At 42.0% G+C, this 16,118-nt stretch overlaps 1 protein-coding gene across 8 annotated transcripts in view; it reads right to left on the reverse strand.

Annotated features, from left to right (window-relative positions):
* The window catches only part of TCP11L1 (t-complex 11 like 1), a 28,805-nt gene that overhangs the window by 5,625 nt on the left and 7,062 nt on the right, over positions 1–16,118 (reverse strand). For 4 of the 8 annotated variants that reach the window (XM_044425941.1, XM_044425940.1, XM_044425943.1 and 1 more), the window contains 7 exons: positions 13,642–13,801; positions 11,378–11,510; positions 10,056–10,176; positions 7,534–7,754; positions 7,173–7,309; positions 5,953–6,140; positions 1,217–1,398 (listed from right to left, as the gene is read on the reverse strand). In XM_044425941.1, coding sequence (XP_044281876.1) covers positions 1,217–1,398; positions 5,953–6,140; positions 7,173–7,309; positions 7,534–7,754; positions 10,056–10,176; positions 11,378–11,510; positions 13,642–13,795 — 1,136 coding nt within the window. In that variant the 5' untranslated portion in view covers positions 13,796–13,801. Of the gene's footprint in view, positions 1–1,216; positions 1,399–5,952; positions 6,141–7,172; positions 7,310–7,533; positions 7,755–10,055; positions 10,177–11,377; positions 11,511–13,641; positions 13,802–14,234; positions 14,364–16,118 lie in introns of those variants that run through there. The other 4 variants (XM_044425944.1, XM_044425942.1, XM_044425948.1 and 1 more) reach the window with 4 other exon arrangements.

The following is a 16,118-nucleotide window of genomic DNA, read 5'->3' on the forward strand; positions in this document are numbered from 1 at the left end:
TCAGGGGGGCGGGCGGGCATATATGGACGTAAGCGCTCCTTCAGGTAGCCAGGACCCAAGCTGTTTAGGGCTTTATAAGTGATCACCAACACCTTGAATTGGGCCCGGACTTCAATGGGAAGCCAGTGAAGCTGACGGAGGACTGGAGTCATATGAGCATAACGCCCCGTCCCCGTCAACAGCCTGGCAGCTCTATTCTGAACCAATTGAAGTATCCGGACCGTCTTCAAGGGTAGCCCCACGTAGAGCGCGTTGCAGAAGTCAAGTCGGGAAGTCACCAACGCGTGTGTCACTGTCGCCAGGCAGTCGTACTCCAGGTAGGGGCGCAGCTGATGGATCAGCCGAAGCTGAAAGAAAGCTTGGACAGGCGCATATAGGCAGTCCCTCAAATAGTGTGGTCCCAAGCCAATTAGAGCTTTAAAGGCCAAACACAGCACCTTGAATTGGGCCTGAAAACTAACGGAGGGCCAAAGTAAATGTAATTTGTACTACCCTAATGGGGTAGCATGGACAGCAGATCCCACAAGCACTCTGGCTGTCGAATTCTGTCCCAGCTGCATTTGCCGAATGGTTTTCAATGGCGGTCACACATGAAGCACATTGCAATACTCTGACCTGGGTGCAGGCAAAGCGTGTTTTACTGACTCTTCAAATCATGGCAGCTGATGCCACCTGCACCTCCACAGGCAGGGTTGAGTCCATGGAGCAAGTCTATTGCCTAACCTGTATCAGTCAAAAAAGGAATGAGCTACATGAGCCTCAGAAAGCTCGCAGAGCGAATGAAATGGCTTCAGTGAGGGATCTGTGCTCACAAAGAACTGAGTGTGTTGGGGGAAGCCATTTCCTACACATATCTAGAAGCTGATCTGGGTTCGGGGAAACAAAGTCACATGCTACGACTTTAACATGCCACACGTTCAAACGAGTTAAAACCCTTCTCTCTCACACATTCCTGGGGCAAGATTTAGTTAGGAGTTCCTCCCTGCCCAAGCTCTATATGCTATCGAAGGAGGTCTGCCCCACGTGCTTCTTATACACATGTGGACTGCTCCCAGACTGAAGTGTCCAGCAAGCAGCTTATGGGAAATAGTGCTCCTCGTGGTTTTTAAAAGAGAACGCATGGGTCTTTCTCCAAGTAGGCCTGAGTTCAGAAGAACAAACACCAATACCATTCTGAATGACACCGTAAAAGAGCCAAATGCTGCACGATACTCACGGAAGGTGTAGCCCTGTCAGTAGTACCTGGATAACCATTTTGAGCTTGCCAGTAAAGCCTGGCAAACCTGAAAGAGCTGTGCCTGCAGCGTTGAAGGTTACCAGAAGAATAGCGCCCGTTAAGACAAGCTGGTCCAGTTCCAACTGCATTTCCTGAAAACGGCTCTGGTCCATTAACACAGTCTGCCAAAAGAAAATATCGCAGCACAACAAAGGAAAGTATGTTCAGGATGCTGGGCAAACGGCAAGATGCTGTAATATTTAGATGATGATACCACACAGCAAAAATCAAGCACATTTATTTTGAGTAGCTGCAGAAGGCTTAATTCTGAAATACCATTGTAGCTGTGAGCCTTTTCAATACCAAGTTGGATTACAAGGTTCTGAACAGCTGTTTCCAAACAATACAGAACCAGGTTTCTACAATGGGCCAGGACACCAAAAAATCACAATACAGAAACAGCTGCAAACTGGGCCCAGCACTTGGCAAGCTGCTTGCCTGCAGCAGTTTGCCATGCAGATCAAAATGGTTTCTTCATGACATGGCTAAGGTTTGTTCCAAAGGTGTAGGGAAAAGAAAATCCCCAGTGCTCATGGGAAGCCACTCCACCAAAAGCTAGAGAGACTATTATAAGAGGAGGGATGGAGAGGGCCAGGATTCACAGCAAATTTCAAAAGCAGGCCAGGTATATGTAAGAATAGCAAAAATTACAATATAGGTGTTTTCCCAGAATAAATGGCTGTGGTCTGAAATGTGTGCATAGAGGGGGAAAGGTCAACTGTCCCTCCCATCCCACTAAAGTTCAAAGTTACCGGAAACCAGATTCTGGCTAGATATCAGGAAAAAAATTCCTCTTAGAGCAGTACAACAGTGGAGCCAATGACTTACGGGCTCTCCCACATTAGAGGCATTCAAGATGCAACTGCACTGAGTAGGGGATTGGACCTGATGACCTTCTAACCCAATTCTACTATTCTACGATTCTATGACTGTATAAAATGATGCCCAAGTGAGCTTTGCAACATGGAAGAACTGACACGGGAAAGTTTCCTTGATACAGCGGCATTTTTACAAGCAAGAAGGATATCTGAAATCCTTTCATGTAACCTTTCAGAAACCCATTATAATCTTGTTCACTTTGAGTCTCTACAACCAGGGTGGACAACCTGTGGCTTTTAAATGTTTTGGCTTACAATTCCCATTATCCCTCACAGCTGACTACGCCTGCTTGGACTGATGGGAATTGTAGGCCAAAGCATCTGGACAGCCACAAGTTGCTGCCCCTGATCTAGAAGATAACTAAAGTATTCAAGACCGGAAGCCTGTTAGTGAGTTGAGATGAACAATCATTGACGGAATTCTATTCTCACAGACCCTGTTAAGAAAACTGGAGTTGCAGAAAAGACATCCCACTGGCTGTCAGCCCTGATGATCAGCACTGCTTAATGGGGTGGAATACCAAGCACTATCTGCTTCATAACTGGATGCCAATTAACAGCCCCTGGGCAAGAGACCTCTTCCGAGGGAGGAAGAAGTAAAGGGTGATTGTTATAAACATACAAATTATGCAACTTTAATGGGGAAATGCATGACACAGAACTCTACCTGAGCAGTGACATGTATTTCAAAACAAGGCACACTTTCACATGGTGTGCCATAAAAACAAACGTCAGCAAGGTTCCATGTAACCCTGCCAGGTTCACAGTGTTATAAAATCTCATTCCTGCACCAACCTGGAGGTTGTAAATCTACACTAAACGTAGGTCATTTGGCTCAGGGAACACATATCAGTGGACAAAATGTTCAGGCTTTTAATCAGCTGTTTGTTTTGATTTAAAAATATATAGTACCTGGTATAGGTTGCAATTTCCCACACATAAATCAAGACATTTGCCATGTACCAAGACAGTCAAACAGCCAAAACAGCTAGTTAGCCACCCCCACATAGTTTAGACGTTTACAGTTTTAAGCCCAAAATGACTTAGGGTCAAGACTACCTTCATCCACACAGTGCTGACTATATGTAAAGAACTGCTTTGGGGGTCCTTCTTGAGTGCCAGGCATAAAATTTTCTAATGCTATTGTTTTTCTGTGCCATATGCTTCCATTTATCCACAGTTGTCTGGGCAGTTTTATTATACTCAATCATGTTAGATGAGCTAAATGTAGGATATGATCTTTTGTAAGTTATTCTTCTAAGGCAAGCATTAATAAATCCTAGTGCTCAGTTGCCCGTGAGTGCACTAAAACTTAAGTTGTGACAATCCCTTCATGTGCACGATGCCATTGGCTCCTGGCTGGCTGGCTCCGAACTAGACTTCTATGAAGCACATTTATCCTCAATTGCTAATATTCTTCAATAGCAAAATGAAAGAAAAGACTCTGATTATTCTTTGCTTCAGTTAGCGACTTAAGGGTCCATCCCTGCTGGGTTAGATGAAGATCCCATCTAGTCCAACATTCTGTTTGAGATCCCCCAACCAAGACATAAATGCAACAGCCCCCTTTTCCCAAGTTCCCCAGCCTGTGTCCACAAGCCCAGACCTTCCTTTGGTGAAACAGAATGTCCAGCTATTTATTTACATATTTATTTAAAGGTTTTATATACCATTCATTCAGAGAAAAAGCTCTCTGAATGCTGTTCTGAATCAGATGGTTCTCAAGCTGAAATGGAACCAGTAACCAGTGCAGAGTCAGTGAAGCTGAACATTAACTCAGCAAATGAAAATTAAACTCTTAATATAACACTTCTCTTTGAGTGCGTAGCTTAAAAACAGTTCTTTTAGGGATATTCTTTATTTCTTTTTAAATTTGTATGCTGCCCTCTAATCCAAAAGGATTTTTTCGGCAGCTACAATAAAATACTAAAACACAGCAATAATACCAGTTACATATAAAATCACAGTAAAAAGTTAACAATAAAATTATAGTATATGTCATTGCCTTTACATTTACAAATATTCTAATAAAATCACTTCTAAATGCATATTTGAATATAGCACTGAAACTATATTGTCTGGTTAATATAATGCCCCCTAATTAAATATTTCAATTCAAATATTTTATAGCTATTGGGAAAACTTTTGATATATTAATATTATGCATAAAATTAACATGAGGTACATTTGCAGTTTACTAAATATTAAATATTTTGTGTGCTTATTAGGGAAAATGTGTGAGTGAGTGAGAATGAGTCAAATATACATGAAAAATCAGATAGCATTGTTCAGACCACTTGAAAATTTTCCAGAAAAAAATCCAGAAAACTTTCTGGAGAAGTGTCCTGTTCTGCCTTTTCTAGAAAATCCACATCACTGCTTCCCATTATGATGGCTTAGGTTGATGTTCAGAAGAGATAGGGTCATCTTGGTGGTGGCCCCTAAACACTGGAACTCCATTCCTATTTCCCATCTATATGGCCATGTAGGTGAACTTTGAAGATCTTTCTGTTTAGTGCTGCTTTTAACTGAGATCACAATCAGCCTAAGAACACTGATTGGCCTTATGTCAGTCAATGATCTTCACAGCCAAGTGAGAATTAGTATCTGTGTCTTTCTAGACTTAGACCCAGCTCTTTCCAAACACAGAACTTTCATTCATGCAAGGTCACCACCAACTTCTGTCTTCAGTGAACTATTAGCATATTGAGGTGCCCAAAGTACTGACTAAACAAATGATCTGAACCAGTGTTGTAAATTAGCCATGTTGCTAGCATGAACTCTTTATACTATCCTTTTTATGCATAAGAAGAGATGGGAATGGTGAGCCAGGGCACTCTTTTTCTCCTGGGCTATTCCCTGTTAGTAAAAGACAAGCCAGAAAAAAAAAATGTGCAGGCTAGAAATGCAGCAGGCTGACAGCAGATGCACAAAATGCTCCCTCCTCTGCCAGCCCCCTTGGGTTTCTACCCTGGATATGCGGGAAGCATCCCGGTCTCAAGCGTGTCCAGCACAGAAACAGTGGAGGGGGAGAGCAAGCAACACCTTGCAGGCTGGCAGTTTGGTTTCCCTGCTGGATGCAGTGGTGGAGGGTGGAGAGTAGCAATGCAGAAGGCTGGTGAAAGAGGAATGGGCTACTCCGTCTGCCCACTGCCAGGCTGCTCAGTTTCTGTGCTAGACATCTAGGAGCTTTGCTTGCAAAGAAAGTGCAGGCTGGTGGCGGGAGGAAAAGGGGCTCTTCTTTCCGCTGCCAGCTCGCTTGGTTGCTAGGTGCACGGGAGGGCGCTTACATGAACCCCACAGCTAGCAGGGAGTGGCAATGGGCTGCCAGAAGACGGACGGGGCTGCCTGGATAGCCATACATAGAAATATAACGTCCGGTCACCTTTGCTAACTGGAAAGTTGTGGGACTGCAGCTGAATGGGTGACCACATGAGGAAGCCAAGCAGGGGATTGGACTCAGTGGCCTCACAGGCCCCTTCCAACCCTACTGCTATTCTATTCTCCCCTTGCATCCTCTGCCTCTCCACTTGGTTTCTGGGCTGCGTGGGAAAGAGGCAAAATGCCCTCCTTCTTGCCCAGCTCAGCAACACAAGGACTTTGCGGGAGGAAAGGCAGAGCACTCCACGGCTCCTGCGGCAAGCCACTTGCTTGCTTGGACGCGACTCGTTTGCCCCTGCGGCAACCGGGCAGGTGATTAAGAACAAGGCCGATCTGCAGCATGTTTAATTCAAATCTTATGAATCCAAGTATTTATCACCGAGAGATTATGAAGATCACAGAGAAGCAAACAGTTACCTCTGGAAAAGGCTTTCGAAGATGATCCCACTTGAGAAGTTTAAGATAGGCGTGATTCTGCACAGCGATGGGACACAGTGCAGCAGCCCTGCTGGCGGATGCAGTGCCATCATCAATGGCAGGTGTAACTTTGGATCTCAGGTCATCCGCAGCTTCCTGCAGCCACTCAGTGACAAAATCTAAGGAATCTGATTTGAGGGAGAGTGAGAGGGAAAACTTACCAGACCATTTTCTCAATGATCCATTCCTACTCATATATATTCATTGAAAATATTTTGGCAGTGCTCGTCACTCAAAATTAAATCAATTGGTTTACAGCAATACAGGAAGAAAAAGAAAGAAAAGACCACCCAAATAAAGTATACAATCAGGAACGGGAATAGAGAGTGTCTCACCCACATGTAGTCTAAAAGCAGGACTCCTCGGGGAGGAAATTCCATGAAAGCCCTCTCCCTAGTCAGTACCAGCCTCATCTCTGACAGGACAGGTAGCCAAAGAAGGGAACTGGCAGGTAATCTTACAGAGTGCAGGTAGGCTGAAGCTCCTAGTATTTTACTTATAACCCTTTCTTTTCTGGTCTGCATCTGATAGAAAATCATTTGGCTTTTTAAATGATTCAACTGAAATAGAGGGGTATACTACAATTTGTATATTGCTTGATATAGCCTATTTTATTAACACCATTCATTTCTCATAACACTGTGATGCAAAAGGGAACAAAACTGCATTCATTAGACTGCTTCACATTCCTACCACTGGAAAACACCCGTGCAGCTTAGTAGTTAGACTGCCAGAATGGGGACCTGGGAGATCCAGGTTCTGGTCTCCACTTGGTCATGAAGCTCACTGATGACTTTGGGCCAGTCACTGCCTAACATACGTAGCAGGTTCTTGTGAAGACAAAATAGAGAAGATGGGGAGGATCATGCAAGTTGCCTTGGGTTCCTTGCAGGAAAAAATACAATACATAAATAATGTCCTCTGCAAGAAAACACTTTAAAGAATCTAGCTTGATTAACAGGACAAACTTATGTGCCTTTCATCCAAAGCCAGTCCCATATCGTTCAGTGGTCTTCCCCCATTCAAGTGGAATTACTCAAGCAAATTTCTTCAATTAAAAGCTGAAGAACTGAGCATCTTCCACTGAAACAACTTAGTAAGTTTGTATTTTAGAAACAGAAGCAGATCATTCAGTAATGCGAGATAACAAAAATTCATACTTGGCTGTTTTTCATAGAGTTCCTGAAACTTCTTCCTTTCATATTCAACAGACTGCTGCATTAAATGTGGTCTAATGCTGCTGACTGCAAAATTAGCCATGTCCATTTTCATCAAGTCCAACACAGAGAAAATTGCTCTGTAACAAACAAAAAGGCATTAAACATTTCAAGCAGCTGTACATATACCTATGCATGCCACCCTGGCCTCTTTGGGATGAGGGAAGGTGGGATATAAATGCATAAAATATCTTTCCCACAGAAAAATCTATTTAGTGTTACATGTCAAATATTCAAAATATTCCAGAAAGCTTGCATTGAAGAAGGCCATCTCCAAAGGAAGCATCACATTTCCTTCTAGTACCTGAACATGGGAACAATTTCATGAATATCTTTCAGCTTCTTAATTTCCTCATCTCTAGCTGGAGCACAAAGAGTCCCCATCATGCCAATAATGAATTCTGCCAGCTTTGCGATGTCAAGGGCACCATTCTCTGCTTCCTGCTTTATCAGCTCCAGGTCTAAAGCGTCAGTAATCTGATTTCTTAATCTAGTATGTCCAGGAAGCAAAAAAGACAAGAGAGTCTGAAAGAAAGCAAAGTTCCTTTTATTAGCTCCTAGCAGTATTGAATTGCCATACCTTTCCACAGTATTTCAGAATCAACAATGTTTATGGCAATAATACATTACTATTAAAAGTGGTATTTTGTGTATAAAATTAAGATCAAATTATTACAGGTTGTAATCAAGATTTTCATCTTCTCTGTACAGTAGGGGTGTGCTCCACACCCACCTTTGCGCCTGCTGCTGAATTTTGGTGGCATACTGGTGGCAAATATGCAGCAATTTCTCTCTAACACAAAGCATGTAGGAAACACATGCTTTGCTTCAAAGTGAAAATATGTACCCTGGAGACTTAGGGGAACACAATGTGGCTTGAAACAAGGTAAATATTTATGTTAAAAAGAAAGTGGAACTTTTTGGCTTGTTGTGGGGGATAAGTGGTCACCTCTGATGTTTAGTAAAAACCCTCCCTCGCCTACCACTTTCTCCCCTACAAAGATTTCAGGCGTCTGTTTTCAATATACAGATGGATCTGGAACCTATGATTCTCTGCAGGGGGAAAGCAGTGGGAGAGGGAAAGGTCGAATGTCCCCTTTCCTCTCTGTACCATCCTCCTTGCGGATTTCCTCCTCCCAATACCACATACTACAAGTGGAGCCGCAACATGCAGGTACTGCGTAAATGTGGCTACAAATGAAGCAGAAGGAAAGCTCTTGCTTGTTAGGTTGGCAAAATAACTTGGGCAACATAACTTCTCACTTGTGTCAAGTCATAAGCAAGGTTATTGAAAAACAAAACTGGCATGCCAGATTGATCTCTAAACTCTTTGGGACAAGGCTTATGACAATGAGAGAGCAGCAGAATTATTTCCACTGCTCTGTTAGTCTGTTGCAACCAAAACAACAGTCTGGTTCCAGACTTGCAGAAAGGATTCAGAGGCTGTCTGTCCCCAGTCCATGTCCCAAAAAGAAAAGTTGTCCATTGCATATGAAATAATAAATGATGAAGACAGGATACTGGGCTATCTTGTCTACCAAAAATTTCCTTGATGAATCAGGCCAAAGCTGATCTCATCCTGCAGGCTGTCTCCAGCTGCAGCCAGCCATCTCTCTCTGTGTCACACACAAAGATGCCTTTCTGTCTCCGATGTCCAGCCATGGGAACACACATTATCCTTTTAGAATTTTTTAAAAGATATCGTTTCTGCAATTCATTTTTATACCACCCCGCAGCCAAAGTTCTCTGGGTGGTTCACAACAATTCACAACACAACATTTTTCATTGTGCATTTTTTTTTAAAAAGCAATCCAACAGCCAAAACAACTCCAGTACAACCAGACCTGCCAAAGCAGCTGATACAAATGCCGCATCGTGTCATCAAGCACCCTTTCTGGAAGCTGCAACTGGCGCAGAATGTGGCAGCCAGATTATTAACTGGGACCCAGGGGTCCAAATATATAGGACCAGTTCTGGTCCGCCTCCACTGGCTCCCTGTACGCCTCCAGTTTCAATTCAAGGTGCTGGTCTTCACCTATCAAGCCCTGCATGGTTTGGGACCACAATACCTGTTGGAGCACCTCTCCCAACGCCAATCTATCTGGACACTATGCTCAGACTCTGTGGCCTTCCTCTGGGTACCAACCCCTGGAGCAGCCCAGAGAGCAGAAACTAGGGGGAGGGCCTTTTCAGTGGTGGCTCCCCCATCTTTGGCATAACCTCCCTACTGCAGCTAACCAGGTGCCAAATTTACTGTCTTTTCAGCACTAGGTTAAGACATCCCTCTTTGTGGAGACTTTTAAAGACCTCCCTGGTCATTCAGGGGCCTGACACACTTAACCAGGTGACCTGATCAGATCGTTTTAATTGTCCTTTTCTTGTTTTTATCTATTGTACTGTATCTATTTTTTGTTTTTTATACTTTGCTGTAAACCACCCAAAGAGCTTTGGCTACAGACATAAAATGAAAAACAACAAGAGTCACTGAGGATGTTCCTCAACCTGGCACTGAACAGATGACAGATCTGCTACCAGGCAGACTTCAGTGAAGGAATTTTTCCATAAATGTGGGGCTGCCACAGAGAAGGTCCTTTTTCTACATTAATAAACAATGTAAATGATTTCATCTAGAAGGCAGGATATACTTGGATTTTCAAAATGCTTGCGACAAAGTCCTTCACCCAAGGAACTTAGAAGCCACAGAGAAGCAGAATGAATCCTCTTATAAAATGGTAACTGGTCAGAATTATTCTTAAATCATGCAGAATTAGGGATGGACAATGAAGTAGTCAGACTGGTAGATGAAAACAAATTATTCTCTCTTACTTCTTTGATCTCTCCCACAAGTTTAATTGCATGGTCATATGATGGCGGATCTTCTTTTAACTGCGTTTCCAAGCAATCCCAAAAAGCTTTGTGGACAATATCTCGTACTCTTTTTTCAAGGCTGGCAAGCAATACAATGGGGGACAAAAACTGAAATGTAACTCTGATACAATGCCAAGTATAAAAAGCCTATGAGATCTCAGAGGAAAATATCTGACTAGCACTTAATGAGAACATGAAATGGCTGACCATGTAGCGATGGCGGCATCAGAGTGCATGTAGAAACGCTTGGCAGGGGACTACACACATGCAGAATCTAAGAGGGTGTCATAACTCAAAACCAACAGGCAAGGTAGACTCTAGTGCAAGGATCAAAGACCAAATTGATAGTGATGGCAGCCACAGAAACTCAGTGAATGTCTTTCTCCTCTTCATGTACCTGAGATGGAAGGGACTGTGGCTGGAACATTACAGCTCACCCAGAACTATTTCCATGAAGGATAAATAAGCTTCTCAAGGAAGCTGTTTACCCCTTTCCCATTCTTGTGACATGGGCCAAATGAAATGGAAAATTTGTGTCCAGTTTTACATATCTGTGAGAAGTGAGGAGCATCATTTTGCTGATGGCTGGAAAAAAATCACAGCTGGATTGTATGCGTACACTGATGTAAATGCTTTTCCTACATAGAAGTCAGGGCATTGAAGGAATGCCCCTAAAGAAACAAATACAAATTCATATGGATTTTGTGTTCAGTCCTGTTTTCCACGGCTGGTCTTTACTGAAAATAATTGCTCGCTAAATACATAATCATAAGCACACTTTCCAGGAAGTAAGTTCCATGGTAAACAAACACCAAGTAAACTTTCATAAAATTGGACTGCGTATGATGGAAATCTATGGGTTACATGTATAATGAAATATCTCTTGTCGAGTCAATCCGAATGCTTGCACATTCCCTTTTCTTACTACACAAAGAATACAAATGTTTGAGCTGGACTGTTCGGTGCTGACCTCCATGGCCCTATAAACCAGTATCAGAAGATTGGAAGGCAGAGGGGGTGCAGTTTGCAGGATCTGGAAGATTTCTTCTATTTATGCAAAAACACTAAAAGATGGTGCATGCAAGTCCAAGATCTGCTTCTGCTGTTCATATGCTGACATTCTCTCAGTAAACATCTGACTAGGCACCATTCCATGGTAAAGATTTATAGAAATGTTGTTAATTGCCAGAGTCTCACTGCTGTAGCCATTAGTTGTGCTTCGGGTCCTAGCTACAGCATCACACTGGTTTTTCTGCCTGTAATAAAGGTAACCCTCTTACCTGTTTTCTGGTAAATCAGCTGGCTTAATCTGGAAGCCTCCATTGACAACGATTTCATGGGCTAATACCATGTTGGTCACACCTTTTGCAGTTTCCATCAGTTCCTCCACTGACACAAACTGAGGAGGACTAGCTGTCAGATAATGAAATATACGTTAGAAAAAAAGTTCTATCCATTTAAAAATGGTCAAGTCAGGAGTCCATCTATTAACTCAAAAGCAAAACAGACACAATCCATGAAACAGTTTTACAGGCTGGGCTTGCACAATCAGGAAAGGAGATGAAGCCACAGTGGTTTTGTTTCCCTGCCCCACACATGCTGGTTATACACTGCCTCATTTACACAATTACCTAAGTCAAGTGTAGGTTCTCATGTTGTCTGATCCCCGAGGCTTGCAAACCATGTTGAAATCCTAGTATAAGTGGGATGGTTTCAAAGCCACCCCCTCTGCCAACCTTGTTGGGTTCCAACAACAAGGCAACCTGTACCTTGTGCACATAATTATGGAAAGCACAAAGTAGTGAAAAGAAGCCATGGCTTTTGTTCCTTCCCCAGTCATGGAAACTCAGCCAAAGATCCAGGAATACCACTTTCTGCATTAATGCAGCAAAATTTATACGTTCCCTGGTTGCCAAGTTATTGTAAGCTACCAGGAGACTCCATACTGAAATTCAGAGAATATTTTATATTTTCTGAATAACTGAAAGCTTTGTCTGGGATATCTTTACATTTCTTCATGATGCCAATTAGGCACACATTTTTGTTAAATGGTCATCCACAGCCTAAACTAAACGTGAGGCAACAGCCATAAGGAGAAGCAGGTACGAATGTCAGCCTCACAGGAAAGAGGGTGCAAGGGTAAGGGGCAAATGAACTCGCTCCTAGCACTCTTCTCCCCATGTGCTCGCTTCTAGTTCTGAAGCTAGACAGGGAGAGAATGGGGGAGTAAAGCAGCATGGGGCAAAAAGGAGACTCTACCCCCCATCCTACCTTATGCGTGCATACATATGAATTATTGAAAACAGCTGAACCAAACACACTGCATATAAACAGAACTGTTTCACATGAATTATTCCTAAGACCTAATAATGATGTACTGTCAACAAAGTCACTTCTGTACATATAATAGAAAAGTGTACACTGAAATAAATGTATACTAAATTTCAGGAATGCCCTCAAAAACCCCAAGATATCTAATACTGCAAATTAGTAAAAAAAATCCAGTGGGGTCCAATCAGAATTTTCCATGTTCAGTCAGCATGTGACCATCTTGTGTGGCTGCAAGCTACCGTCATGTCTGGAGTGGCACAAAGAAGTGGGCTGGCAGCAGATTGTTCTGTACAAAGAAAGATATGCCTGCAAAATACAGAGCTGAAGAGAGGGGAATATGCTATTGTTCATGCAGACTCCTAAGAAAAACAGATTTGGTCACAAGATGATAAAGTTAAGGTTCCCAGATGGACAAATATGCCAAAAAGGCTATTGGAAGAGGGCAAAATAAGTTGAATTAAAAGATGAAGCCTTTCCACTGGAAGGAAGATATTACTGCTGAATAAATTACAACCTTGACAAACAACCAGAAATACCCATGATAAATAAAGGTTAGTTATTTTAGGAAGAGACTATACAGAAAGACAAAGCAGGATGAACCTATACTTAATTCCAGATTCTAAAGACTTGAAAGAAAAATGTGGAGATTGGACTTTTATACATACACAAAGCAAGTGCATAAATTTAATACTGGATGTCCATTTAATGGTTTGGATCCAGCAGGCTCATGAACAGATGACTGCTTGTACAATGTGTCTTCCATGCATACAATGCTCTCCATCATCTTTTTTCCCCCTGCAGCCCCATCTCCATGGTCTCCGTCAAATCTGCCCTGGAGGGTTCTCCAACCCTTCAGATTTGGGGATGTGTGGGAGGGGAGAGGAAATCCATCGCACCAACAGCTTCCCTCCCACTGGCAGAGAAACACAACTTGACCCTGCCCAATGGAAATAGCTTAAGCAAGTGTATCCAAGTTTAACACCGGATGTCAGTTTGATGGCTAAATTGCTCAACGTTTATTGGAGCACAGTGCAGTGTCTCAAAGGGAGACAGAATGCATTTTATTAAAGCAAAACACACACATACAAACCCATACTCTTTTGTGCAGAAGATGTCTGCAGTGAGAACAGAACAGAACTTGTACAGAACAGAAAGGGAAAATTTTACTTTTGAAGGAGGAAAATATTTTATTTGAAAAAATAATGTTGCTTACCCTCAGGTGTGTTTCCCCTTGTGGGACTTGGCGTATTTTGTCGAACCTTTTTTCTGACAGACTGTTCTGGGTTTTCCAAGCTGTCCTGCTGGTTATCCTCTGAATTGTCTGGTTTTCCTTCACTTCTACCAGACATATTTGGGTCCTGGGACATTCTCGGCTTTTGGGATTGAGGGATATTAAGGAAGATTTTAAGTTGATCCAAGCAGTCCTTTTACTGTGGCCAAATTTTATGCTAAACAGTTTATACTACAAAAGTCTTCAGTTAGTGCAGTTATGTTAGCACAATAAAGCAGATTAGAATTTGTCTCCTCTTTGCAGTTTTGAAGGAGTGAAATGCTGGGAAGTTAGACACATTGATTAAGAAACACTGGAATTAAATAATATAGTTGGAATCCTGAGCATGTGAAATATTTAAAAAGGAATAGCTCTGGCATCAAGTCACATTAAGTATAATGGTGTGGACCCATCCATTTAATTAGTGTGCAATCACTAATTTAGAAAAAATCCTACAACTCCTAGCTGGCTGGGGAATGCTTTGAATTTTGCAACATGATACAATGGTGTCACTTCTCAACATTTTGTTTTAATACCTTTTAAATAAACATCGTGATTGTGATGTTCAATTCAAGAAGGTGGGCAGAAAGCCACGAACCAGGAGTTCCTCTGTGAGGCAAAGCTTGTAAGAGTTTGTCTGAAACATGGCCAGGGTAAAATATCTTCTGTGAAACAAAACTACAGCAAAAATTAACTCCCACACAAGTATTTCAACAAGATACTGCATCCAAGGGAGACTTGAACATAACAGTGGGACCATATTAACTCTGAAATCCTATGCTATTTTCTCTGAAGTAAACCCCACTATGTTTAATGGGGTTTAATCCTAGGTAAGCATGCACAGAAATGAAGTGTAAGTGAACTTCACTGATTTTAACCTCTCTATTCAAATACTTTCAGCTGCTGAAAAAGCTTTTGAGATATTCATACAGCATGCAAAAATTAAGATGGCTTTTTAGTTTGTTTACTAAAGGTAAGCCAAACATAATAAACTAATTCATAATGAATTTAGGACACTGGAAATAGTTTTGGTTCACTTTTTTTCTTTTCAGAAGAGTGCTTTCCATTCAGATTTTAATAATAGCTTTGATAATGCTAGTTTGTAAATAAAGCTACTATTTTTGCTTCAATTCACTTGAATATTTCAACAACCAACCAAGTCAAGCAAAATGAAAAAGCTGACATCACCCCATTCACCTGTATCAGCCTGCCCACACCTTAAAATCAGCAAGAGGCAGATCTCTACCAGCAGCGATATGGACAAGTACAAATGAGCGGGCCTTTTCTACCGTGGCCCCAAAGGCCCTTCAAACCCCAGCAATGTTAGATTTCAGGAGCATCCTGAAGCCTTTTCCCTGGCTTTTTCCTCAGTATGTTCAGTGGAATGTTCTGGGTTTTTAGCTGTAATGGTGTTTTAAGGCACAATCCTACCCAAGTTTGGGCAAAACAAAGGCTTACAATTTCCAGCATACTCTAGCTAGCTATTTCATTTTATTTGACAGCAATGCTGGCTAGAGAATGCTGGGAATTCACCTTTCTTCTACCTAAACTTGCATAGGGTTTGGCCTTAGATTTCATTCACATCCAGGTTAGATGTTTTGCTGCTGATGTTTCTTGGTTTAATTGACTTCAACTGCTTTATCATACTTGCATTATTTTCTTGTATGGAATTTTTTTTGCATAAGCTGCCTGGGGAGGCTTGGGCCTGAAAGAGATTTCTTAAATAAATAAATACCTTTCATTGGAGGCAAGTTACACATTCATCTGCAAGCCACGGAATGATAAGACTGAACGATATTCATGAATGTGTAAATCTGCCCTTTGCCTTTCCATAAAATACTGACGTGAATGTGATGCTGCTTCTCACCACTGACACAGGCTAGAAAATAAAATCCAACTTGGTAGAAACCATCTGGGATATACAAAGTCAACTAATTGCCTGTTTAGCTAGCTCAGAAAGGGAGCATCTAAATCACTAAGATGCCCGCTGGAAAGGAGGAAAAGAAACACTTCCCATGATATAACTCTTGCTATAAAATAATTTTAAAATACTAATTCTTCAGAGCAGCAAATGAGAATTGGCCAGTCTTGAGCATGCTTTCTGCTCTTTTTGAGGCAGCTGAATGAAACCATGATGCTGGCTATTGAGTGAACAGTTAAACTGGACAAACCTGTAACCAGTGCCCATTTCCGTTCTACAGGAATATTCATCTGGGCTGTTTACTATTGTACAAGCCTTATTTTGAACTACATAGCTGACTGTCATGGGTAACAAAATCTCATCCATGTAAATGAGCAGCCTTCCCAAGACAAAGGAAGGAATGCACCATTACTCCCCATAAAGCCTGCTGCATATCCCTATGTGGGCCAGGAAGACGGTCATCCCCAGCAGTCTAGTGGCACATAGTGTGGAGATGTTA

Source organism: Varanus komodoensis, unplaced genomic scaffold (genome assembly GCF_004798865.1).
Source record: "Varanus komodoensis strain SLA01 unplaced genomic scaffold, ASM479886v1 scaffold16, whole genome shotgun sequence".
NCBI lineage: Eukaryota > Metazoa > Chordata > Lepidosauria > Squamata > Varanidae > Varanus > Varanus komodoensis.